Source organism: Thunnus maccoyii, chromosome 9, assembly GCF_910596095.1.
Source record: "Thunnus maccoyii chromosome 9, fThuMac1.1, whole genome shotgun sequence".
Classification (NCBI taxonomy): Eukaryota; Metazoa; Chordata; class Actinopteri; order Scombriformes; family Scombridae; genus Thunnus; species Thunnus maccoyii.
Window position 1 is genome coordinate 10797394 of NC_056541.1, and position 27595 is coordinate 10824988.

At 41.0% G+C, this 27595-nt stretch overlaps 2 protein-coding genes across 8 annotated transcripts in view; both read right to left on the reverse strand.

The window, feature by feature from the left end:
• dnah10 (dynein axonemal heavy chain 10) lies at positions 1-27228 on the reverse strand. Of its 4 annotated transcripts, none has more exons than XM_042421395.1 (78): positions 26864-27228; positions 26360-26466; positions 26108-26216; positions 25894-26009; positions 25507-25723; positions 24929-25086; positions 24536-24766; positions 24152-24342; positions 23817-24015; positions 23513-23707; positions 23169-23339; positions 22543-22719; positions 22275-22433; positions 22021-22187; positions 21776-21927; positions 21495-21659; positions 21188-21395; positions 20902-21058; positions 18710-19189; positions 18429-18587; positions 18201-18317; positions 17980-18082; positions 17689-17867; positions 17333-17544; positions 16987-17143; positions 16627-16860; positions 16431-16553; positions 16121-16354; positions 15799-16022; positions 15441-15710; positions 15137-15320; positions 14890-15024; positions 14242-14394; positions 13889-14077; positions 13512-13658; positions 12939-13130; positions 12681-12799; positions 12444-12602; positions 12173-12308; positions 11935-12057; positions 11720-11851; positions 11407-11623; positions 11088-11207; positions 10839-10984; positions 10598-10750; positions 10228-10488; positions 9969-10120; positions 9775-9868; positions 9459-9626; positions 9127-9315; positions 8600-8771; positions 8321-8524; positions 8160-8240; positions 7802-7999; positions 7504-7665; positions 7227-7401; positions 6835-7016; positions 6590-6726; positions 6289-6506; positions 5917-6138; positions 5567-5714; positions 5123-5402; positions 4788-5017; positions 4376-4649; positions 4164-4268; positions 3877-4031; positions 3645-3799; positions 3282-3465; positions 2961-3161; positions 2250-2459; positions 2057-2152; positions 1776-1947; positions 1551-1682; positions 1161-1372; positions 897-1064; positions 621-801; positions 391-536; positions 1-281 (listed from the first exon to the last, which is right to left on the reverse strand). In XM_042421395.1, the coding sequence occupies exons 1-78, from the start codon at positions 27084-27086 to the stop codon at positions 135-137; spliced, it is 13710 nt and encodes a 4569-aa protein (XP_042277329.1). In that variant the 5' UTR covers positions 27087-27228; the 3' UTR covers positions 1-134. The 4 variants fall into 4 exon arrangements, with proteins under 4 accessions (XP_042277329.1, XP_042277328.1, XP_042277330.1 ...); XM_042421394.1 differs by having other exon boundaries at positions 9969-10141; XM_042421396.1 differs by lacking the exon at positions 2961-3161 and having other exon boundaries at positions 9969-10141.
• LOC121903960 (zinc finger protein 436-like) overlaps positions 1-27595 on the reverse strand; it is a 49858-nt gene that overhangs the window by 14734 nt on the left and 7529 nt on the right. The gene's annotated exons all lie outside the window — the stretch shown is intronic.

A 27595-nucleotide genomic window follows, 5' to 3' on the forward strand; every position in this document is an offset into this window, starting at 1 on the left:
ATGGATTAAAAAATACCCTTTTTTATGTCTTTCAATCAATTTATTTGTAAAAATGAACAAATTGTCAATATAACTTATTTTCTTGTAATATGCACTTAAGTCAAAGTTAAGTGCATATTCTGCTCAGTGAGACTTTAGTCAGTGTTGAGGCATAAACAGACACCCTGGAGCACCCAGTGGGAGATGTGCTCAGTGGTTAACAGATCTGCCTCAAACACCAATCCCACACCCATTGCATTCCTCCGCAAGGACGTGGTGTACACTGGTGTCCGCAGGGTATTCTGTGGTACAAAACACACAAAAATACATATGGCAGTTAGAAACATAAAAATAGTGAGGTATATTTATCTGCAGTTTAGTATGGAGGCCTGTAGTGCCTGCGGTTCACACCTGTAACCTGAGGCGGCGTGTCTCTATGGGGATGACTCTGAGAATGGGAAGTTCAACAACCAGAGTTTTAGGTTTACTTTTCACCAGGCAGCCCTTCTCTGTGTCCCAGTCTGCTCCCTCCAGATACAGGCCCGACACAAAGCAGCCTTCAGGAAACAAAGTAACCCCCATTGTTCATCAGCCTTCATAACTTGACAATGGTGATACTTGAAATAGTGTCATATCATTACCCTGTCCTGGTCTGTCACTGATTTCATCCTCACTGTGGTACTGGGTCACCTGTGTGTACAGTGTGGAAAGATCCAGAGGCCATACATTTTTCCTGCATGCGGCTTGGACCAGGGCTGTCAGGTAGGACTCTGGAATATGGAGTCCTGATAACCACATAACCTTTGGCTCTCCTTCATCCACCTAGCGGCCACAAGATAGATACATAACAGATGATACACACATTCAGATATAAAAAATATAAGAGGGTATACATGAAAGTGTGGGTCTTTCCTTACCCAATAGCTATACTGTTCATAACGCCTCTTGAAATGACTCATCCAGTTGCCGAGGGACTTAAGAGTGTCAGGTGCCAACTTCTTCCAAATGGCAGGGATGTGACCATTAAAAAGGGCCCGAGCAACCTCATCCAACTCACTGCTCATGCCCACCTCACCAGCCAAGGCCTATGGACACAAGAAAATCAGATCAGATCTAAACCTCTGTGAGGTGGAAACACACATCAGCTATCTTTCATACCATCCTCTGCCCCTCCCTCTCACCCTCTGCAGCTCAACCAGAGATCGCTGCATGCGGACCACCAGTTTGTTGAAACGCTCCAGCTCTTGAAGCAGCACCACCGAGGTTGGGGAGATGTCCGTGCCGAGTTTTTTACGGATCACATCCAGGTCAAATAACTTGGGCAGCTTGTTCTGAATGTCCTGGGCCACTTGATTGATGTACTCATCTCTACTGATGCTTCCACCAGATTCACCTGAGGAACGACAGAGTGTGTAAAGGCCGTAAGAGTGATAGCACTTGAGTGACCGCACTTGAGAACATCTCTTAACAATTTGGAGCAACTTCTTCTTCAAAAAACAGTAATGGATGAGGACAAGCAAATGTAGAATTTCAATCAAGAGAGATGGAAGATGAGAGATGGTACATCGTACCCGTCTGAGGCTGCAGGTCTATTAGATGAGTCCACATGTCTTTAGCTGCCTGTGTGTAGTATCCTATATCTGCATTGGAATGAAGACCCATTACTTCTGGGGTATTTGCCAGTGGCAGGGTCTCAATCTCATCTGTAACAGATAGCAGGGTAAAGCTGTGAGTGAAGACAGAAAAATAAACTTTTTCTTAAAGTGAGAGAATGCAGAGTAATAAAAAAAACTGACCAACATATGTTGTCTTGGGTCCATTTGGAGGGATCTTGTAATCTACATCCTTGTTAGTGAAGAAGTGGAAGTGGCGAAAGGTGTAAAAGAGAAAGTCTCCAAAGTACTCATCCATGTAGACAGTTAGGATCCTACGGTCAAAGCTATCTATGGCTCGTCCACCATACATCACCTATAAAACATTATAAGGAAACTAAACTTACAGCACATAGCATGACTGTAGTGGAGAAAAACATACTGTATATATGCCATTTGTTAAAACACATAAAATTGAACCTAACCTCCCCAACAAGGTATTTAAGACTTCCCCAGGGAATATTGCTGTCTCCTTGGTTGTGAGCTTTGGTCAGGTAGGTGTTGAGGATCTCCATACTCACCTTTTGAGCACAATTGCATTGTTTACAGCATTGAAATATATGACACAAGAAATCATTGATTTTCAATATGGTGTAAATGGCTCTTTGTGTCACTTACAAAGAAGTCCGACTCGTTGAAGTCATATGGGACATTCCAACCAATTTTGCCATACTTGCGTCTCTCCTGCACCACAGCATGGAAGAAGACCAGCACATATACCAGGCTACGGAAGACCGGGTGTGGGCATGTAGTCAAGGTCTCATGGGAGATTTTAGAGTATGTGGCTCTCATGTTCAGCTTGAGGCCATTGGGAGGCTCCGTCACTACCTGCACACAGTATTTAAGTGCATGTGAACACACTGTTGTAATTGTAGTGTCTCTGCAAAATATTCATTGTCAAAACATCAGTCTGAACAAGTCATTTGGTCTCATATTCAGCTTTCAAGGCTTATTTTTCCAGTGCATTCTCAATTGTTTGAAGATTTTCTACAAATGAATGTCAATATCTTTAAATCAGGGAAAGGGATGATTTGTTTTGGAAACAAGTGAAATTATGGTGAAATTGTTTGCATTTTTTGCTTTTTTTTTCAGCAAATAATGTGAAATAATTTTTTTGTAGTATTGATAAAAATTTAGGTAACTATTTCAAAATATGTGACTACACTCATTACATATAGAAGTCCTATACTACTGTGTGAAAATGTGCTAGCTTTATTGGATATACAGCATACAGTGTAATTTTACCCACACATTGATAAAAATCTCCAAATACATCATGTATTGAATGTGATCTATAGATTTTCAGAAAACACGTATTGTATTTTTCACCTTTAAAGACTTTTGCAGTATGCCAATGGGGAAGTCTTTAATGGGGTTGGTAGTGATCCACAAGCGAAAGCTGGGGTGGGGCTTGGTCACCCTCTCTAACGACTTCTCCAACTCCTTTAGCCACTTTACCAGCAGGTGGCAGTTCTGTAGCATCAACCACTGACCACGGGACACTGCCTTCTCCAGCAACTGCAGTGCGACCTTCATCACAGATACAGGAGACAATTAATTTCAGCTTCTTTACTTTTTATCATTACTTTGTGTGAATACTTAGCATTCCCTCTCCCTGTGTCACTTGACCACACTAAAAATCTTTGGTACCTTCTCTTGGCCTTGGCCCATAGCAAGGAACTTGAACTTGTTGCCTCCAAAGCCTGACCTCTCTGCTAGTTTCATGAGGTCACTGGCTGGGTCAGAGCCAGGGCTCAGGATGAAGATAATGGGGGAGTTAGGTGTGCTCTGCTCATAAATTGCATCAAAGCTGATCACGGGAGGCTGCACATATCTGAGCAGAAACACGAGAAAACAACATGTCTACACTTAAGGCTTGATCGCGCACTGTTAAAATGATATATTCTATCAACTTAATCAAGTAATTGTTTAGTCTTCTTCAAGAACACCTTTGTGGATAGTGACAGATGTACAATATATTTGAATGTATAACTGAAATAGAAACAGTCTCACTTCTCGCCCATAGTGACAGTGACGTAGTCAGTGACGGCTCTGTAGACTCTATCAACACGGAAGCAGCGCAGCAGCAGCAGCTTCTGGAAGTCTGATAGGTTCTCCGCATATTTCATGGGGAATGAAACCTGTTCTGGTCCATCTAAGTCATACCACTGGGGAGAAAAAGAGTTAAACTCTCAGTCAATTAAGTAAAAGACCTACAGTGATACCTATCACTGTGGTCACTTACAGACTTCCAGTCAGTGGCATTTTTCTCCACGTCATCAGGCAGAGAGCCAAACTGCTCAGGAAAGAGCTCTGCGAGTTTCACCATGTCCTCCCAGCCCTGGTCTGGGAGCCAGTCACAAGGCTTCTTGCGATTGCTCTTTTCCAGAGACAGATTACCTTTACACATAGAGGGAATAACAAGACAATTTGCTTTGAAATATGTGTGCATGCATATTATGTGTGTGTTTGTGATCACTGTGATCTACTTTAACATTTCAGAGGATGTTTAATTATCTCTTGACATCTCACCCTTGATAAAGAACTCCAACTCCTCCTGAGGTACTCCCCCTTCTGCCTGCTCAATCTTGATGGTCAAGTTAAAGGAAAACAGCAGCTTGTGTCTCTCAAACAGACCTAAGGATTTACATTGTTAGTTAAGGTAATACAATCTACAAAGTAAGCATAAATGCTGCACTCTATCTTGAGAAATTGATAATTTTCAATGACTTCAATTGCTTTACCTGTGCAGCCATAATTATAAACATTGTATGTCAGGGTGTTCATGATGTTCTTCAGTCTTTTCAGCAGCACAGAGTCTGGCAGAGATTTTCGCAGTGAAAAGTCAAACACCTCCAGGTAGGAAGCTAGAGAGTACTGGTACATGCTGTTTACCAGAGCCATTTCTGTCAGTACGAAGAACAGAATAGCACCACGCTTGGCAGCAGGTCGGTAGCCATCTCTGAGTTTATCAATGTCCTCTGATGTCTTCACAGCCAACTTTAGTTTCTCAAATACCTGATGATCACATAATTAAACAAAACATGAAATAATTAACGATAATTTAATAATTAAATTAACAAAAAATCATCAATGACTTCACTGAAATTGCTATTCTTTGATGAGTTCACTGACGCTTGCTGTAGCCAAACTAACCTCACTGGCTTTTGACTTTGTTATCTCCAATGTGTGGACCAGCTCTGTGTTATCCAACATGTTGCCTGACGATGTGGCCAGCTCTCTGAGCAGGGAGTCTCCGAGGTTTTTCAGCAGCTTCTTATTGTCACTTGTCTCTTGGATCAAATTCTCACGCTGCTCCTCAAGGTCCTTCTTCTCAAAGCCCATGATAACACTGAGCAGCTGGTCCTCCAGACCCTTAAGGGTCACTACACGTAACGTAGATAAATAGACAGACACAGGTGGATAAAAACATTTAGTATGTGTTGTTTGAATGTCAGTTCAAATGTGGTTACCAAGCCAAAGGATCTTACCAGTATAGTTTATGACCATGGCTTTTCCAAACACAGATGGGGAAAATTTGGGGTTTGCCAGTTTGGTGTTGAGGTAAAGTTTAAAGTTGGGATCATAGTCCACCTCTTTGTCACCCAGCATGATGACCTGCCTGCCCTCTGCTCCTTTCACGTTCTTCTCCAGGACATTGTCGATCACAGGGTCAATGTACTCATCCACGTCTTGGAAAAGGAATGGGAAGCCATATTTGATGGCCATTTCTAGCTGCTTAAGGAAGTCTGGATCATTGAAAGATGAGATCTGTGGACAAAAGGAGGATCATACTGTCAAGATCATCAAGGCTCTTGCTGAGGTGCTGATTCTGGGGTGGTCAGCAGTGTTGAGCTGTCCAAAGCAGTCATTCTGGGAGTTGTGAGAGGTAATAACCATACATACATAATAATGTATGAGCATGAAACTTGTACCTTGAGGTTATTGGTTTCCTCCTTCTTCTTAATCCAGTTGAGTGCTTGCTGTTGAGGATCAATACACATGGGGAAACGGCTGCCTCTGGTTGTAAGGATTCCATTCTGCACTGACAGCTCGTCTGGAGGCAAGCCCTCTGAGCCCCATCTGTAACACAAGGTTTATTTGACACATTACGATTTTCCCAATGTTCAGTATTGACTACAGCAAAAATACAAAGACAAATCCATGTATTAGCAATGAGCACATGCTCAAGTTGAACATGTCACCAAATACCCATCATTTAGTAGGACTGACAGTATAATGTTTCAAGTTTCAAACTCTGTCGTGAGCACACACTCCTTCTCACCTGCTGATTTCAACCTCATCTGTTAGCAAGCTCTCCACTGTGAAAGGTTGGCTCAAGGGAATGCCTCTCCCCTGCACATCCTTAATCCATACTTGGTACACCATTTCACTCCTGAAGTCCCAGCTGAAGGCTCCCTCGTAACTCAGGAAGGCAGCAGAGATCAGACAGTCACCCAGGAGACGCACACGTCGCTGCTTCAACTCCTCCAAATCTTGTGTCCACCTGAATGTGGGGATAATACAAAAGATGGAGTGGTAAAGAGAGATAGGTGGAGAAAGAAACAGAAGAAAAGGAGAATACAAAGAAATAAATAAGCAACTCATAGAAGTGCTGGTTAGGCAAAGAGCTGCAAGTGATGTGTCGCCACCTCACCGCTCATTCTCAGAGCTCAGGCCAGAGATGAGTTTGTCAGCAGCTATCAGCCTCCTCTCCATGAGTTCAGCCTCCTCCTGTAGCAGCTGTTTCTCCCCAATAGCAGCTTGGTACTTCTCTCCAAGAGCATGCAACTCTCTCTGGATATTGCTAAGCTCACTCCGAATGCGCTCCAGCTCCCGCTTACTCTGAAAGAAGTTCTTCTCTAGGCGTGCCACCTGAAAAAAATATTGGAAATGCAGCTCTTCTTTATTCCCTCTCATACAGCTCAATATAATAACACTTACAAATTTTATATTACCTTCTCCCTCTTGGGTTTTATCTCCCTGGAAACTTCACAGTAACCCATGATAGCCTCAACAAACTTGAGCATTCCTGAGCCAGCTTTACTGATGGCTTGCATCTCCTCAAAGCTTGTCTGAAGGTTCTTTAGGAAGCCTAGCCAGGGGAAATCACACAGAAATCAGCTGTGGCAAACTTCGCAAATGCAAATGTTACCATCATATAAATGGGCATTCTTATTAGCAATTTTGCAAGCCAACTTACCTTTGACAGTCCTGACTTGGTTGTTATTTATGGAATCACAATCCATCTCCATCAGCGAGCGCAGGAAGTTAGGATCTGACATCATCCCCTTTGCTGACTGCCAGCTGATCTCCTTGTAGCCGCGCATCACCAGGATGCACTCACAAACCACCTGCACCTGCTTGGGTGGCTTGGCAAAGGATCTATCCAATGGACCAGCAGGAAAAGGCACATATAGGGAGAGCCAGATTGACAAATAGCATCCTCCATTTTCAATTCTATTCAAAGTTGTTGTTCTAAGAAGTAATTGGGCCAGGCCCATTGTTTATTTATTCATTCATTCTAATGAATTTGGTCATCATTGTTAGCTTTTTCAACAACTTATGATGCTCTGAGTCAGAGGGAGACATTACCGGATCTCTGTGACATCAGATTTTTCCAGGTCTTGCAGGGCGGTGCGAGCTGCCTCTAACGCTGGCAGAGCCTCAGCCAGGGAACTCTCAGCTTCTTTTTTCTCAACGGCTATCACTTTGTTCTGCTCTTCAATCTCTTTGGCTTTGTCTTCTGCCAGAGTCTTTTTCTCTTCAGCTAGAAGGAAAAGTTATTCATGTGTTAAGCTTCAGAAGCCAACAGTTGTGATTTCTGTCAGCCCTGACAATGCTAAGCCAAGAGACGCAGGCGTTCACTGACCCACAGTGGTGTTTGTGGCGATCTCGTCCAGCAGGGCCTCACAGGCTGTGGACTTTTCTGCGAGGACCACCTTCTGCTCTGCCAGTTTGACATTCAGCTCAGCCAGCTGCTCACTGGCCTCCTTCAGCTTATCCAAACCCCCCTCTAGACGCTTGCACTGAGCTGGAACAGACAAACAAACAATACTCCCATGATACTAAACAAAAATCATTATCACACAAATATATTATTGCACAGCAGACAGTGACATCAGTCTCCAACAGAGGCATTTCATTTATCACATGTTCCATCCTCTCACCCAGGATAAATTGGTCCTTTTCCTCCAAGAGGTTGGAATAGGTGTTAATGAAGTCCAAGTAGTTCTTTGGAGTAACAAAGTTACAACGTCTGAGTTTCTGCTGGAACAGCTTGCTGTAGTCTCCCACAGAGCTATGGACCATGCAGACATGGTCTATCACAGCTGGAGCGTGTTCCTCAGGAATCATTGGACTTTCACCTGTAGAATTCAAAATGACTAACTTAAAAACAATACTTAATAAATTCACAAGGTTTAGGGGTAATATTCCAGTTGTAGCTCTCATTACAGGGTTGTTTAAAAGACAACTTTTCCATTGCAAATAAATTGAAAAAAGGTATAAATGTGTGTTATCACAAACCAAGGAAAGACTGAGCCACTGCCAGTAACGCCTGTGGGGGCCATGGCAGGAACCAGTCGATTACAGTGTTATTCATTAGCCCTGAGAAAAAATACACACAGTTAACACAATAAAACCAGAAAATGTATTAAAAATCATGTTATTTTATGTTTTTATTTCACCTGGAAAGTTTCTGCAGCGTGTCCTCAGGGTATCTCCCACTGGAGACATGCCTAAAACAATGTGTAGATTGTTGGCACTTTTGTTGACAAAGTATTTCCACACACTCTCTTTAGAAGGACCTGCTCCCATACTGAGGGCCTCATCACGAAGCTGGTTGAGAACCATCTCCTTCTCATCATCGGGGAACAACGCAGGAACAATGCCTATCAAATGACAGCATGATCAGATTTAAAGGAAAGATAAATGCAGTGTGAGTCAGGAGGTTCGAGTCATCTAACCTGACGTAAGCATGTTGTTGATGAGTTCCAAGAAGCCTTCCTCAGCAACATGGGCGTCAGTGAAGAGAAACACCGTCTTCTTATTTTCAATGCCGAGCTTCAAATACAGCGTTTTCAGATCGTCACGGAGGTTTGACTCACTGTATCCTCTGCTTAGTGTTATCTCATACACCTGGGAAAAGAAGATTCCGTTACTACATACTGGTGATTTCTTTGCAGCTATTTTTTAAATTATGAGATTATGCAATGTTTTACAACCTAGAAAACCACTTTTAAAAGGAAAACCAGCTTGACTTCTTGAAACCTAAATTCCCATTTCAGTTTCTGCTGAAGTAGCTTTTAAAACACATTTTACTTATCAGAGTGCCACCTTTAAGTATATTCTGAATGTGCTTGTACCAATGTTTCATTTCCACGTCACATTCACAGGTTTATGAAAACTCTATTTGTTCTGCCTTAAGTGTAAATGTAAGCCTAAAGAATCGTTTGCCCTTTTCACACCCATCACGGTTCTTGTGGTTTACAACCTCACAGCCAGCAGTGAAGGCAGCAAGTTTGGTGAGGGACTGCTTGCCGGAGCCCCCCACACCCACAAGCAGCGCGTGGCCACGATCAATGCGGATGATGCGGTGCACTCGGGTCAGATGTTCTAGTGCATCATCAAACAGTACAAGGTTCATCCTCGACTTGTTCTCATTGTACTCCTCTAGAATTTCCTGCAGAATAGAAACATACATCGGTCTTTCAATATCCTTTGAAGATAGAGTATGATGCCAACAACTGTTGCACTTGTATGCTGTTGCATAGCAAAAAGACCACTAACTGAAGCCACCCACTATAATTAATAAACTGACAATACCTGAAACAGGGCTTTTGAAGCATCATAGTCCTGTATGTCCTCATAGACCCTTGGTTCAGTCTCACTGAGGGCTGTCCTGTAGTCTCCGAAAAGAATCGGGTCCCTCATGACAGCCTCCATGTCTGACTTGAAATGCTCATCAATCAGGTTCTTTATATGGCCTTGAACCTGGCAGTAAAAATCAAATAGGCTACATTTGAAAAGTGAATTACAACACTACAAAACTATTTAGTAAATTGTAGGTTACAGATAGATATTAAATTACAAATGTTACAAAATTGAATCTACATGATTTACAGCTATTATTCAAATTTACCAAGGCTTTATCATTTTCATCGATGAGTCTATCGTGGAATATTCTCAGACACTCATTTCTCCAAACCCGCACAAATTGGGTGACAGTCAAAAACCTGTTACAGAGAAATCAGGAATAGCAGAGATATTAAAAAAAACACAAACCTCTAACTGAAACCTGACATCTATCAATAGAGTGAATTTGCTAGATCAGACCTGTCAGGTTTGGTGAGGGTCAGTCCATTGTAGACTCTGGATAGGTCTCTCAGGTTGAAGATGTAGTGGAACTTCGAGGGAGTGGGTGGCAGATCTTTGATGATGTTGTTATACAGTTCCAGTGTGCAGAAGGTGACTTTATCACAAACCTTCCGTAATGCGTCCTCAAATGACTAAAAAATGTTTGATTAAGTTTATTAAATATGAGGAATGAGGATGATTGAGATTCTTATTTTCTGTATTAATTCATGCTACTCACTTGGGTGTGGCCTTTGATAATGGAAGCATAGATAAGGTGCAGGGAGTCCACTGCAGGGAAAGGGATGCTGAAGACACTGAAGAGAGAGACGAAGCGTGGATCCACCTCATTCCTCCCACCTCCTGCCTTCCCCATGGCAGCAATGAAGCCAAGGTCCTTAAGTATTTTGCAGTTAAGCTCTTTCCCTCTGTCATATATGCCTCCTCTGTCCAATAACAGCTTCAGAAGTGCAATAGGCTGCTGTGTGCCATAACTATCCACCTGAACGAGCACACAATAAATTAAAAAATGTCACACATACAGCACAAGCACTGTGACCACAGTAAAGGACATCAGAGACTTGGTTGGGAGCTTGCTGTACTGTAGGTACCTTTGGCATGTTCATGTCATCCATGAAGACCAGCAGCCTCTTCCCCACAGGGGGGCCATAGGTCTCTTTGGTCCTCTTCTCCACATTGGCCTCCAGGTTCCTCTGGAGGTCCATTGAAGTCGTCCTGGATGAGAAGTTGATGATCAGAGTAATCTGGAAACAGAAGGGAAGACATTTTTAAAATTTGTGAAAACAACCGGAGTAACAAATTTACACATGCACGGTTAGACAGTTAACTCACCGATGTGTCTGCGTTGAGGTTCTTCAGGAAGTTATGAATGGTGGCAGTCTTGGAAGTTCCGGACTCTCCAACCAAAAGCACAGACCTCTTTATCTTTACCATCTGCTCCAGGATCCAGCTGGCTCTGGTAGTGTCCACAGTTGGGACTAGAGCAAAGATGGAAGGTGGTCACAAAGTGTAATTCCATATGTACGGTATGCAGGATACATTTTTTGTCCTCACTTATTAACTGACAGAATTGACCTTTACCTAGAATGTCAGCAAACTTCATGTCAGGGTTGTGGATGTATTTGGTGACCAGGGAACTCCAGGGAACCCACTTCGTCTGTGTTCCATCAAAATGGAAATCATAGAGCGTTGGCAAGTATCCTGTATGAATGCAGAAATTTTGTCATCAATAATACGATATGTAACATATTAAAATCTACAAGCACATACTATATTTATGTGGAGAATACAATTATCAAGACATTGGTTTGTTTGATTCATTGAAACTGTACCTAAAAGGATATATTGTAGATAATATATGCTAATCTCATACCTCATCATTTAATTTTTTTTTTTTTACCTGGGATCTCACCAGGTCCAGCCAAAGATTTTTCATCATGCACTGTGGTTAAGCAGGAGAGCTTTTTAATGAACTCATCAAACTTGATCCTGCCTTCATCCAGCAATGTGGCCCCTAGTGAGCAGTACAGAGCTTCCAGGAAATAACACTCCAGGACTTCGGCACTGTAGCTGTCAGTGTCTAGAAGGGCATCCAGCATCAAGCATAGCTGAGTCACCTGAACACACCACCGACACAAGCAGAATGAATCCAAGTAGTCTAGATATGGGACAATTCTAATAGGCGTGCTGTAGTACATTTGAGACAAACCTACCATATTCAGATCTGTCTGAGGGACCACAGTCTTCAGTTTCTGGCCCTGTTTGCCATCAACAATACCATCCACGATCATGTCAATAGAACTGTGCACATATTTCTCAAATAGTTTGTTCAGCATTTCTTGTCCCTATACAAAAACATAAACAAAGTTGAAATATCAAATTATAAGTGAGTACAGTTATTACATGCTTTAGATGTTCTTTCTCAAACCTCAACAGGTTTGTTGTTCACCCATCTCTGCCAGTATGGAGTGTATCGCAGGTTTTTGGGGTCAACAAAGACCATCCCACAGCGGGAGACAGTGGCAGGGGAAGCATATTGCAGATCTCCAACCTGAAACACATGGCGGTGTTTCCTTACAATGAGCTCTGAAGGCAGATTTGCAGAAAAGTATTCAAGTGTAAGGAAATGTATACTGATGACAGCAGTCACTGAAATTCAGACAAACCTCAAACAGCAAGGCACAGTGATTCTGTAAACGGATCCGTTCTCCATTAGCCAGAGTGAGGAGCTTGTTGTCATCCATCACTGAGTTCATATTCTCAACCCACAGAGCATCCACATCCCCATCAAACAGGATGTACCTGTAAGTTAAAGTTCATGTCTTTATAGAGTATTTCTTAGACTTCTTTTGAAAAGTCTGTGTTTCTTGTAAAATTTAAAGATGTTGGTAGTGGGGATCATTGTAACTCTGAGACTTGTTTTTTTTAATTTTTTACCTCCGCTCTTTTTTGTCAGTAGGCTTGTTGATATCACGGAAGATGTTGGATAAGATCCCATCAGTCCAGTCTCGAGTGTCAGGGTCCAGAACACCGTAGAGTTCAATGACACTCATGGCTTTGGGGTTCAGGGGATACATCTTGGTATGCAATCCCAATCTGATGATGACATAATTAATAGCAACTATACATATCAGGGCAGTGGTGTGATGTTACATGATCTTAACTGAAACTGACTTGGTCTGAGCTTGACATAATGTGCTGATCACAACTGATTTCCCTCCACCTGTTGGGCCAACCACCATAGTAGTGTGTCTGGTCATCATCGTCTCATACATCTGCACCACTTTATCCACCTGAAACCACAGACAGCATAGGGTATGTCAGCATTTACATATTGAAACTATTTGCCACTGAAACTCAAAAGTCTTAAAGTTGCATACAGTAAGAAAGTCTATATCATATAGAAATGATTCTAAGATCCAGATGAGACACCTGGTTAGACAGTAGGACATATTTGTTCTGTTCCAAGTTCTGTTCCACAGCATCGTTGAAGTTGGGATAGCGAACGCGAGGACAGTCCAGTCCAGGGAAAAGATCTGAGATCAACCCAAGGAACAGTGGCACGTCCTCAAACACAAACTTTGGCAGGTTCATGTCCCTGAGGGCTCGCATCAACACCACATCCTGTAGAGAGGAAAGACAGAAACACCGGGCAATGAGTGACAAAAACCACAAACAATTACAAAATGTTATAGTCAATATTCGATTCAATTGCTGTGAAAACAAAGGTGCTGCTAATCATAAAAACATCCTAATCCCACTTGTACAGTATGACTGACATATATTACAAAGATGTTTTTTATTTTTCACATTTTTTTAGATGTAATTTTCTTTTTTTTCAACTAATCAGACATCATTACTTGTGACAAAGCACTTTCACAGATGTGCTCAGTAAACATTTTTGAGGAATCACAAACAAGCCCTCAGTTCCATACTAGATGTAAGCAAATAGAGATGATTTTTCTTTTCACTAAATATAAATGAAAAATGTTCCATGGTTTCTACCTCATTGAGGTCTGGTGAGCCTCTCTTCAGCTCTCCTGCCATCACTAGGACAGACTTCAGGGCTCGCAGGCCAAAGTCATAATGAGACTGCTTGGACAGCTGTTCACGGGCCAACTTATACAATACTGTCATCTTCTTTGCAAGCACCTGAATATAACAAGAGCAAAGAGATAAAATCCTCAATAAGTAATTGACATGTTTAAGAAGACGGTAAGCAGTTTGCAGTTTAAGTTACAGATTTTTCCATGTTTATATTAAAATTGGTCTTTCCACACTTAAAAATATCTGAAAAATTTGAAAGTAATTTATTATAAATTATCCTTGAATTTCCAACTCACCTAAAATGTAACAATGTAATGTGTGTTTGTGTTTCTCACCTTGGCCATTAGGAAGCCCTCAGAGAAGAGCATGATCTCACAAATCTGCTGCAAATCCGGCACAATGACCACCACAGGCCTAAAGAGGGCTTTGACTGATTCAGGCAGCTCTGTGCGCCCAGCGTAACCTGGGTTCATGGTGATGAAAATCCCCATGCGGTCATCCAGGCTGATCTCCTGGCCCTCAAACTGATGTGTATAATGAGAAAGTGGTGGTTAAAAACAACTATTTTGAAGAGAGGTTCAAGTTAAATTATCTTGAGTGAAATAACCCTAAATCTTAATTTTTTTGCAAAAACTGGAATGACTTTGATGCATTCATTCCTGGTTGTGCATAACTACAACAAACTTACCTGAAACATTTTGAGGTGCAGAATGAGAGCATTACGGATGGTCTGGATTTGGGAGGAGATGACTGACAGCACTGAGGCATCAATGCGATTGAACTCATCAAAGCAGCCCCAGGCTCCACACTGGGCAAGGCCGGAGAGGATCTTCCCCACAGCCTGCACACAAAGAGCAAATGAGTTCAGGAAAAGACTAGTGACACATGAAAATTAAAAAGATAAATAAATAAAGTAAGAGTGGCCACTTTGTCCAGCAGACAACATAACAGCATAGAGTTTGCACACTCAACATACAATACAAATGATTAGGGCAACTTTCTTTCTGGTACAAGTGAGAACACTGGAAGCCAGGAAACAATTTGTTCACACTATGTTCATGCTGTATTTTTTCAGCACGTGTACACAAAGTGCATAAACATACCACAAGAACACATGTCTGATGATTACTGACACCCTCTATTATTCAAGGGGTGTGGTTGCAATTTTTACATGTGACATATACAATGGAAATGAAAGTAATCAAGTTACCAAGAATGTAATTCTAAAAGCATTTGTTTTGTGAGGAAAGATATTTTATTCATCCTTTAGGACGAAAAAAAACGGCACTAAGATATTTTCCACTAGTTGTTGGTCCTGCAAGTGTAGGCTTCTCACCAGGTAGTCCATGCCCTCTCCACAGTTTGTAACCACACAGAGCAGGCCTAAAGCCTTGGCCAGATCTTTGGTAGACTCTGTCTTTCCTGTACCAGCCGGTCCAGCTGGAGCCCCACCCAGGTACATGGAGAGGGCCTGCATCACAAATACACATCCACATACACAGACAAGCTGTTGTCAAAACAAAACTGAATTTACACGTGTCGACTGGGGTGTTGTTGATGTAAATTTGGAAAGTTTCACAGACCTGTGTGAGGGTGAGGTAGATCCGGTCTGTCAGTGGGGTTATGACCAATCGACCATTCAACCCCATGTATTCGTAGCCATAGGAGAAAGAGGCACTGCATTGACGCACAAATAGATCGTCATGTTCTCGGACCCAGTAGAATCTCAGTTGGCTTTCCCACTCAAACTCACGTGCGTCCATTATACTGTAATGAGCATTAAGAGAGTTACACTGTCATGTATATTGACATTTGGTTTTAGAACTGTGCTGAATGGAAATTTTTATCATAGTACAAAAAAACAAGACTAAAACTTGTAAAGTTTACCTGTTCAGCACAAAGTTGTCTACAATGTCTCTTGCATGGACGTCGATGATAAGGACGGTGTTGATTTTTCGTCTGTCGTTTTTCTTCATGGGTTGCATAATGCGTGTTACCAGCTCATCAATCTGCTGGTGCATTTTCTCAGCATACTTCTTCAGAGCGTACTTCTCTCCTTTTTCCACATTTTTAAAGACATCCTCTACCTCCCAGGTCCACCAGATTTGATTCGCAGCTAGCACCACCATGCCCTGGTACAGCAACATCCAATCCACCCTGAGGGAGACAAGAATGACAAACTCACCGTGGGTTCTATTTTCACACACGGACACAGACAGAACTGCTCACACACATCTCCACACACCTGCTTCTGTCTTCACAGTAGCGGAAGATTGCTTCCTTAGTGATGAGTCTATTGGTCCTCCTCATTTCCAGCAGTACTCCTGTCATCCATTCCTCCACTCTGCCTTCCACTTGAATGGGCTTCTTCAGCTCCATCACCTCACCCTCTGCAGACACCATAGCTCCAGCTACTGTCTCCCCATTGCTTTCCACATCAAACCGCAGAGATGCTATGTTGTCATACATCTTGTGGGACAGGGCAGAGAAATAAAGGGAAACATTTTACACACTTAGACACAATGCCTTATGTCTTTTCTATTCCTCACTCTGCAGTGGTCCGATACCTTAATCATATGCTCCTGGACACAGGCAGGGTCACTACTCCCCAGTATGCTGAGCAGTTCATCATCAGAGATGAAAAAGAAGCGAGGAAAAGCGTTCCGCTTGGAGTCCAGGTAGTCATTGAGACTCTTCTGGCACCTCTCCAGACCATCACTAAGGGCCTGCAGGTCTGTCAGCCGGTTGGGAACCAGGCAACAGCGCTTAATGTTTGGGCCCTTCACTGTGTCACTCATTATCTACACAAAAATGAAGGAGATTATATTATTATAAAGGACTTTGCTTTCATCAGGCTAATATTATGACAACACTTACTTCTTTAAACTTTTTGTCAATGTTATCAAATTTCTTGGCTTCTTCTGGTAACTGCGAGGAAATGTCTCCACCAATGAATATGCTCTCCAGATACATCCATTTTCGTTGTACCTTCAACCATACCTGTGCAAGAAACCTTTTTTTCAGTAGGGATTTCATAAATCAGCTTGAGAGTGATTTGACAGCTCTGACTGACCTCTATGGTCTCACTGATATGGGACAGGTCTTTCTCCCATTGTTGTATGGTGCCCAGGAAGGGGCCAACAAAACGGCTCCCTGCCATGCTCTGTAAGTTCATGGCATCATTGTCCACATTCAGCAGGATCTCATCCACTGCACCCAAGATAGAAGAGCGCTGCTGCATGCCTTTAAAATAGGGCTGCACAATGAACTTCATGCTTTCCCAGGTCTCCACCACCTCCCTCACTCCCTGGAAGCACACAAACAAAGACACACACATACTTTATATGGATAATATGTTTTCTTTCTATATAATATCTTAGTATTTATAATTTCACTGATAAATTCTAGGCAATTTATCAAGAGGGAAGCTCACCTTCTCAATGCTGAGCTCCTTTACAGCTGAAGTGACAATGTCACCTATGACGTTTGCATATTTGTGCAGCTCCATAGCAAACATGTTCTCCAGAGTGAAGGTGTCAGGGTTCATCTCAAAGCTAGTGCCAGTCCTTTCCATCAGTTCCTTCCAGTGTCTGTGGCCCGAAATATTAAAAGACATGTTTGTTTTTATTTTAGATTCTTTTAATTGTTTCAATTTATCTTGTCATTTTGATAATATTTATACACTGGTCTATGTACATTTCATACAATTATTAATTGCCATTTAGCTTTTGGTGTCAGATCTGTTCCAGTCATGTTCTGGTGTCAATCTGCATACTGACCTGTCTCTGAGGGACTCATTCTTCAGATCCAGCAGAAGAGGCAGAGACTCTCTGAACTCCTTCATCCGTCCCTCCAGGAAGAAGGCCACAGGCAGTGCACGCACGTCTTTGGGCAGCTGCCTCAAGCTTTTGATAAAACCCTCAACACCATCCTGTAGCAACTGGATGTTTAAGTCCACCCACAAGGTCTGAGACCACTCTGTCTTTGCGGCCTGGAAGATAAAAAAACAATAACATGAAATACTTGAAAACCATGTTGATCAGAATTATGTTTCAGGTATCCCAACATACAGTTTTAATAGAATCTTGCTAAGTCGCTTTTCATTGTTATTATATATACATTTTTTATTGCTGACCTTCTGAGCTTTATAAACATCATAGATCTGTCTCAAGCCCTTCATATCTTTCTGCATGCTGATCATTTCCGGGTACATAGTGACTGGTAGGTCCAACAGCTTCTCAGCATTAGCTAGTTCCTGCCGTCCCGCCACTATCTTGGCAAGTTCTGCCTCATACGTTCCCATAATGGTCAGTCCTGCAAAGAACAAAAGAGAGAGACTGATCCCTCCTCTACATTTCAAGAATTACCACCATACGTTATTTTTATGGATGCAACACTTAAAGACAGGGTTCTACTGCACAAGTACCTTTCTCCAAATCATCTCCCACAGCTCCAGGCCCATGCATGTTAAAGCTTTCAGCAAAGATGGACAATTCCTGTTTAAACTCTTCAGTCTTCTCCTTTGTAGTCTTTGTGTGTAGCGGAGAGAGAACAAGAAGAGTATGGTGGATGTAAATATCTAAATATCTAAAAAAAATGCACTTTTCATTTTCTGTTTTAACAGAGTATGTAAGAATTATATCTAACCTCAGTAAATGATTTCTTGACATCTGTTAGACTTCGATCCACTTGTCTGGATTCTGTAAACAGGTCACTCCACATCTGGCTAATATTTGCCACCAACTCCAGTTCATCCTCCTTAACCTACAGATAGAAAATCCAGCACAAGAAGTTCAATCAGGGAAACAATATCAACTTGTGCTTTCAAGAGACAATAATTTTACATTAAAAAAACTACTAACTAAATTGCAGTACCTGCACTTTGTAGACGGCCAGTGTTCTGTAGCTTTCTATGATATCAGTGAAGCTCAGCTCCACATTTACAGACATGTCCTTGATGTCTGAGATGGTTCCAAGGACACTTTTCAGGTCTTCAAAAGTGTCAGGGCTCTGTTTAAGCTTTGTAGAGAGTTCCTGTTTGATAAAATGATCACAAGGATGATAATCATGTATAAAAAAACAAAAACTATTTACAATAAAAACTTTATACTATATTAAAGTATGATCCATATTTTGTGAAGTAGCATGTTCAGTACCACAAGTTCATCTCTCAAGTTGAAGAGATCTTCTTTGGCTGACTTGTTGAGCAGGCCACCAAGCGAACTGATCCAGGACTCAGCAATCTCCTTCACTGTGAGAACCAGAGGCTCCAGGTTTAGACGGATGATGTGCTCATTCTTAAAGAGAGGCTCCAGCATTACCTCTTGATTTATACCAGCAAGGACGTGCAGCTTGTCATCATACAGGGCATAGGATGGTTTTCTTGCAGCAAACTTTTCATTGACAATGGCTTTGTTCCTTTCCCAAAGAGGCTGATAGTATTTCCAGTGCTTCAGGTACCGATCCACAGAGAAGAGCAGCTGCTGGATGTTCTGGGACACTGTCATGGCGCTTTCATTTATCTGAGGATGTTGGTACACGTCGCTGAAGAAGCTAAATATCACCACCTCTTCCTCACCACCCACATGCTGTGGAGGGCATTCAATGCAGGTCCCACGCATCCAACGCACAAATTGCTGAAACACAAACATATGGTCAGAATCAAGTCACACTTTGTCGTTAGATTACAAATTTTATATATATATATATATATATACATATATATGTATATATGGTTTTTTTTTTTATTAGGGAGGTCATTCACAGTCCAGGTTTGTAAGACATTTGAGTACATAAATCTCATTTACATAAATACATATCAATATAGAAATAACTAGACAAAACAAACAAAAAACAAACAAAAAAGCAAAAAACAAAAATATACTGCATTAACCTTGTTGAAATAAAAATTGTCTTCCTTCTGTAACTCTCCCTTTCATTTTACTTTAAGTAACTAACTATGAACATTTGTACAAACAATGTCACACACACTCATAAATCCATGGAAATCCTCTCCTTATATCACAGTCTCTGCAGTAGTCCATTGGAGATGGCAAATTCCATTAAATTGGGTCAGGTCTCCATGAGCTCATGTACTTAATCCATTTTAACCATATTCCCCTAAATTTTTCCGTTTGCATTTTTATAGAAAATGTTATTCTTTCCATTATGTAAATTTCATAAATAATTTTTAACCAGTCGTCTAGTGATGGAGCATCTGGTTGCAACCACTTCCGAGTCAAGGCTTTTTTCCCTCCAATAAGTAATATTATCATCAGGTATTTATCTGCCTTTGTCTGGGTATTCTGTATTACAGTACCCATATACATTGTCAGAGCTTCAAATGGAAAAATTATTTGAAATACTGTCTCCAAGCATTTATGAATTTCCCGCCAGTAGTATGTGATTTTCGGGCAGTCCCAAAATAAATGATAATGGTTGCCTACATTTTCTCCACAAAGCCTCCAGCAGTTCATTACAATACCTTGATACCTCTTCCACCCAAATTCCCTCCAACAGTGCGAATATATAGTTCTCCATTGTGATTTGCATATATTTCCCCACTCATCCTCGGATATTACCATTCCTCCCTCTCTTTCCCATTTATTTTTAACATGTTGAGTGTTTGCCTAGAAAGAGTCCTGGAGACTTTTGTATAATCTGGATGTTATTTTATATCCACTCCCTAATTTGTAAATTGACATAAAGATATTAAGTATACCTTCATCTGCTTTTTCTACCCCCTCAGTCATAATTTCATTTACCCTGTGTCTCATTTGTAAATATCTAAAAAAAATCTTGATTTTCAAATCCATAATCTTTTTTAAGTGTCTCGAAATTTTTACATGTTCCATTGTGAATACAGCAACAATATGCTGTGAGCCCTTTACTCATCCATGTTTTAAATCTTGTGTCTATCTTGTTTGAGGTGAAATCGGTGTCATATGCACATCATCGTAATATTTTCTCTGCCCCTTTCAGGTTGTATTTTTTAACTACATTCTGCCAGATGTCAAGGGCTACTTTTATCCAAGGGTTGTTTTTGTCCACAAGGGTGTCCATCAATTTACTATCTGCAATTATGGCTCGTATTGGTGGTCCGATAGATTTACCATCCTCTATTTCCTTCCATCTTGCCATGAATTGTGGATTACAAAGGCACACCAAGGGTCTTAATTGAGCCGCATAGTAGTAATCTTTTAAATTTGGCAACGTCAAACCCCCTTTCTCTTTTGCTAATTGCATTACTTCATATTTTATTCTTGGTTTCTTGCCAATCCAGAAATACCGAGACAAATTATATTTTAAAATATACTGTGATACATAAAACATGGAATGATGATCTTACCTTGGTGCTCTCTACACAGTTTCTGATACACTGCATGATCAGCCAATAGATCTCATTGCTGTGGGGCTGCAACACAATCTTAGGCGCAGACAGGAAGGCATCAATTTGGAAAAGAGGGGTGTTCCCCATAAGCGCCATGTTGAAGGCCTGAATGCTCCTAAATGTGAAAGTCAACAAGAAGGATTTTACAGTGACTGAGACAGATATCGCACTGCATTTCAGATTAGCAATAATTGTTACCACTCACAAACAAACTCAAACATTTTCAAAAGTATCCCGTATTTACCTCAGCACCATCTTTATTAGGGAGTCTAGCACCTTACGTTCCCAGTACAGATAATAATCAGCCATACAGCTGGCTCTGCCACTGCTTGTTTCCATGATCAAATTCTCCGTCTTAGTGATGTCGGGTCCAATGTCAGCGTACTTCCTACTCAACAAACTTACAGTCTTGGTCCGCTCTCGCTCAATATGTTCACAGAACTCCTTGAAACCTTAAAGAAAACAATGCAATTAAATCCATGAAAATAAGCATTGAATTCTTATATAATGATTATGATATTTAATAAAAAATATGCTTCTGTTAGTTCTACCTGGTAAGTCCTTAGACTTATCTGGGGCTGGACATTTCAGCAAGTTTGCCATCATCATGGACTGCAACTTGAAATCAATATCCCTCTCATTCTTCACAATCTGGCTGACAACTGACTCAAACTTAGAGACTGCCTGCATGCCTCGGTTAATGAAGTCAGTGATACCTAAATTCAAACATATATCACACAAGTTCACTTTTACAGATAAAGTTCATCTAATCACACCATGAAAGCACATAAATGAATTTACAGCAACATTTCAGCCTGTGTATGCGCCATACCCAAGGAATTCCAGTTGAGTCTTTTGCATCCAGTATGCATCTCTTTTTTAACCGCTTTGATCTGCTCAGCCAGCATAATGATCTTTGCTTCACTCAGGCTGTCCACTACAGAGTGGTAGCAGTTGACAAGGTACTTCAGATCACCCACATACCTAAAAGTAATGTTGAGATTACCAGAGATTACACCAATCAGTGGTTTTGTGGTTTAGTGTACTCTGCATTCAGTTATTGGTGAGTATTATTACCTGATGAATTTTTCCTCCTGTAAAGCAACATTTCGAACCAGTTCAGGCACAGTGTAGCCCATTGACACAAGGTAGATTGTCTCAGACATGACTTCAAAGATCTCTGGAGCAAAGTTTACAATGTATCGCATACTCCTTAGCATGCTGCTTTCAGTTGCTGGGATAACCTTAAAATGAGAATAATCAAGACAAATTCATTTTGCACAATACTGAGTGGCAATTTTAATCAAGTAAATGAGCAAGAATATACATACCAGCTCTGCATGGACTTGGTTTTCACAGTTAATAGTCTCAAGCAGGGTTTTTTTCAATAGCAATGGCAAGTTGCGTTCTGTCTCAGCCAGCCAGAACTCATACTTCTTTGCCTCATAGTCTCTGATCTTCACTGCCATTTCTGTGTACTTTTGCTTGGCCTGAGCAGAATGCAACAAGTCACATGAAGGCTTTCAACAACATATTTGTGGCTAACCAGCTTCATATCTACATTTACCTATACGGCTCTGCAACAGTGAAATAACTCACCGCTTTGCCCTGTTCACTCTCCAGCATCTCGGGAACTTTGAGGAAAGGAAGGATGGTGTGTTTGATGCGGTGGAAAAGGGATCGTACCCATCTGACAGCTCCTGACACAGGAGGCTCGTTCTTATTAAGCGGTGGTTTGTCTTTCTTTGCCTCAAAGATTTCATTCATGGTGTCCACCTACAACAAAGACAAAGAAGAAAGCTTTCTAAAAAAGTGCTTGTGGCAGAACATGCCCACTCCATTCAAAATCCTAAAGATGAACTGGTACAGCAGCACAACATGAAATATCGTTCTTCGTCTTATTTTGTTTAAACATTGTTGAGTGATGAGGCTACACACAGGTTTTGCATTGATTAAAAAACTGAAGCTTGATGTATCAAAAGTATATTTAATAAATGTTATAGTTAATTACAAAGTGTTTGTTACAATGCAGTATAACATTGGAAGTAAATTAGATTTGTGTGCTTGCTTACAATGTAATTTACATTGACTGTTGCCAAACCTGGACTGGCTGTTCCTCAACTGAAGCTTGTTATTGATCTGATATTATCATAAAATTTGAAATTAATTAAAATTTAACCACAAAGTCAAATATCAACCAGCTCTTTCTCTAGATTTCAGAGTACCTCTTTGCAATACTGAGCCAGGATGTCATTAAACTTTCTCATCAAATGACTGTTGATGGCCTCTCTGGAGCGGATGTGTTTGAATTTCAGGAGCATGTCAAAGGCAGCAGCTGAAGAGCGCAGCGTCTTGAAGGACTGGTCAATGAAGTTGATGGCTTCTCCATCAATAGCCTGACCAGACATATATGTATATAAAAGGTTGATCAGCTTCATACAGTAACTGAGGTACAGCACATAGACAATTAAGCAATGTTATTGGTGCAAATTAACAACTCTGCTGCTTTATTACATTGTTTTGTTTCACATTTTAACATTTTCTGCTTTCCAGAATGTCCTACACTCACCTGAACTGTAGTGTTGAAGTCTTGCATGATCATTTTCCAGCTGCTCATCGTACAGATGTTAAAAGGATTAAAACTGACCTCCTCAAAAGGCAAGACCAGGCTGTCCACTCTGCACAGCACTTCATCAATACGTTTTGGGTCTCCAGTCACACCTTTTAGCTCTGGGCCAAAGATATTATAAAACTCCTCCAAAACCTGAACAACACAAATCCAGCATAATTCTTTCAAAAAACCAAGTTGCTTTTTATACATCAACATATTAAGTTATTAAGTGAGAACATATGTGACGTGTATGTACACCGACCTGCAAAACATTGTACAAGTCCTGGCAGACGGAAGCCATGTAATCAGTCCTCTCAAACAGCCTCTTACGGTCAAATTCCCAGCGCGGACCCCTGCCCAATTTTTCAATGTCAGCACGCATCTCAAAATAGGATGACTTCCACTGGTCCAGAACCTGCTTAGCATCCTGCACCTTGGATATGGCCACGTCCCTCTTTTCTCTGTCCGAGACACACCACAGTACATTGTATTCTGACTGACATACTGACATTATAAGTTGGAACTAAATTTAAACTTCATCAAGCTCTGAGGCTCTGAAGTCCAATTCAAATTAGATGAAAACTGAAATCCACATACTTGAACAACACGTGGACATCTATTACTTGAGCCACTCGTTCACACAGCTGCCAGGCAATACGCTCCATTAGAGGCACCATACGCTCATTCGTGTTGTAGTGACAAGAGATAATCCACACAATTTGCAGGCTGTACAGCAGAGGAGGGATAGTCTCCAGGATCACACCAAAATTTGCTCCTGAAGCCAGATTCTACAACAGAAAATGATAACTTTGATAGATTCTGTAGTCATTATTTTGATTGACAACATATTCTTGGCAAGTGTGTTTATTCAACTACTAGCTTTTGCTCTCTTTGAGCCAGAAAGTTAAATTTGAACATTGTTAATAAAGAACAAGTCTGTAAAGGATAATCAGCAATATTGCATCTATACATGCAGCTCACATTGAAGTGTCTTTCTAGTGTGCTGAGGAAGAGTAAATTATCGTCCGATTCCACACGGTATTTAGTAAGTTCAGCAACTGTGCCTTCCAGGGTCTGAACAATGCCTGCATCTGCTTTGGTCATCAGCTCAAAGATCTTCTTTACCACCGGCTGTTTAAGCTGCTCACTCAGAGGACTCAGGACGGATGTACGCTCCTGCCAGAAAACTATCTCGGCCAAAGGTCCAGGTGCCTGGAAAGTGAATGTTTCAAACTGGATTATGTGTGTTTTATGTTTTCTTCTACCTAATAATTCCTTTTTGAGCTGACAGCAATTGAGTTTCTTGGTAATATGTCAAACATTTCAGCAGCTACATGTGAAGGCCCTGGACAGAATAAAAGGAGGAATACACACCTGTGGCTTCTTGTTTAGCTGCTCCTCAATAACACTGGTAATCTGAGTCTGCCAGTTCATCACACACTGCTCTAACTTCTCTACCATCTCTGGATTAGAAAGCAGAACATCCACCTCTGGCTCCAGGTCTAGCTCAGGGATGTGCAGCGTCATTTGATCTACAATGAAGCAAATGATCTTTAGATCATACTGTTTATTATGAAGTTAATTTTAGTTTCAATTAAGCATGAATTGTATATCTAAGGCTCATCTTTTAGCTATTGACCAAATTCCACTCCATTACCACCACCACCCTACCACCCCCTGCATAGAAAAAAGTGTTTTTTTCCTTGTTTTTTTAAAAGAAGCAGATCAGTTTTAACCGATGTTCACATTAACTTCATGGTCTCATACATGAAACTTTTCACATTTTACAGTAAACTAGGTCCCCTAATGGCAGGGACGGCTCAGAATATCTTCAAAAAGTGAGGAGACAAATGGGGAGAGGTTGTTGATCATACTGCATTTTTTTATATTCAAATACTGAGAAATTCCTGAAATGGAAATAATGAGCCCTTGGTATATCTAATAAAACAAACCTTGAATCTGAAGTTGTTGCAGAGTTGTGTTGACCAGTCCCAAAAACTTGATCGTGCGGTTGAGCAACTCATCACGAATCGTAAATTGCTCACTTGACTTGGCTGGACTCTCCTTATCACCCTCTCCATTGGTCTCCTCCTGAGGAGAAGCTGCTTCACTTTGATACCCTGCACCAGTTCTCCTCATCTGGTGGACAGTAATTGCTGGTATGTATATCTGACAAGAGACACAGTGAAAACATACATCCTGCATTTTTTATTCAGAAAATCTGAAAATTTTGATATAGAAATTCTAACCAAAATCTTTTGGACTTTTGGCAGTTTTTCTGCTGTTGTTATATAACGTTTTTGTCTGATTGTTAACTGGTGTTTTTTCATGTTACATACATGGGCAAGTCTTCTCTGCAGTACAAGGAGGGGGTGTCCACTCTGAAGGCCAATCTCCATGAGCCTGGGCATCAGGTTATTGGCCTCATTCATGTCAAGTGGTTCAACAATGGTGTCTGCATAAAACACAAATAATAATCTCTTGGTTAATCATTTTTGTGTGTGTAATAGACGCTTGAATCTGCTTGGTTGTAATGATGAAGTGTCACCTCACCTTTTGTGTTCCTGAGAAAATAGAAGATCCGGGATTTTGTGAATCTCTCTGGGATATTGTTTACTGCTACATCAAGCTCAATGTGATAGACCACTTGAACCTCAACTCTCTGAAAACACACACTAGAATGTAAGTTATATATATTTTGTATTATCTCGCTCCTCTCCATCAGTAAGAAGGTAATAACACAGAAATGCTTTCAAACACTGTCACAAGTTGCTATCAATTAACTTAAGACAAGTTTCATCTCACATGGCTCGTTGTTTGTTCATTTGTCTCGTCTGAGCCGGAGGTTATCTCTGCTCCACTTTGGGTCCAGGAGTTCTCAAGGTCTGAAGAATCTCTGTCTTTTCCCCTTCCTGAAGTTATTAAAGGTTGAAAGCTAGTTAGATCATGGTAACGTTACAGTCACATCTTATCCACATGTGAATGTAAGTGTAGCCACCACTGAAATTCAAAATACAGTACTTAAAGATCTCCTATTTTCCTATTTAAGTGGACCAGAGCTGGCTCCAAACTAGTTGTGATGTCACAAATCATGCTGGTAGGCCCACCCCTTAAAATTGGATTTTCAGTGAGCACAGAGAAACTTTCCACTTTCAGCAGACGAATGTGAAAACAGCCTTCAAGTGTCAAACTCTGCACACACATCATTCTGGACAGAGAAGCTCAAACATCCAACTGAAGGAACAAGAACAAAAGCATATTTTTGAGTGGAGGGCGACTTTAAACCTGCTCTCACATTAGCCAACTTACCAACAGGAATTTCAACTTCAACCTCCTCCTCTCTAATACTTTTGAAAAACAGAAGACATGATGTCGAGTCTTCCTCGGAGACAACGTTCAAATAACGGATAATTTTCTCTTCTTCTTCTCCATCTCCCCGACTGAGCAGTTCGTCGAAACAGTCAAATTGTAAATTGAAACCGGCGCAAACTCGCTGTTTGATCCATTCCACTCGTAAATCGTCGTGGACCATACTCGTTAATTATAATTAGTTAACGTAAGAACAGAGAAATAAAACATTTCTTTCAGGTTAACCTGTCGCAATTTGAAGCTAGTTTTAATAACTAGGGTTGTAGCTTAGCAGTTTCACGTTGCCATGGCAACCATCAACGGCTTGAGATTATGGGTAATTCATTCCCAGAGTACAGGCTGGAAGGCAGTTCCATGATGTGGAATGGATAATTTAGTCCCAGAGTAAAGACTGGAAGGCAGCTGGCTGACCACTCTACACTTGATGAGTTTTGGTGATGAAGAATCTGAAACCTTGATACTTTTTTCATGAGTCAGTTGAAAACTTAATGTTTAAACATTACACTAATTATTATTGATCCAGTCAAACCTGCATATCAATGTGATATTGTTAATTAAATATCACAGTTGCTCATCCACTCATTTTACACATGGGGTTCAGTTTAATCATTACTGGGAGTACTGCCTAGCCTGTGACAACAGTTGTATAACGTCTCATATCTTTGTCAAGCC

Bases quoted from the DNA above. Each gene is read 5' to 3' on its own strand.
- dnah10 (XM_042421394.1), bottom strand. From the start codon at position 27,086: ATGGTCCACGACGATTTACGAGTGGAATGGATCAAACAGCGAGTTTGC. The intron at 13,659-13,888 runs GTGAGAAACACA...TGTTATATTCAG, and splicing joins AGGGCTTCCTAATGGCCAAG to GTGCTTGCAAAGAAGATGAC. The intron at 3,800-3,876 runs GTAAGTGACCAC...TTTTCTCCCCAG, and splicing joins ATGCCACTGACTGGAAGTCT to TGGTATGACTTAGATGGACC.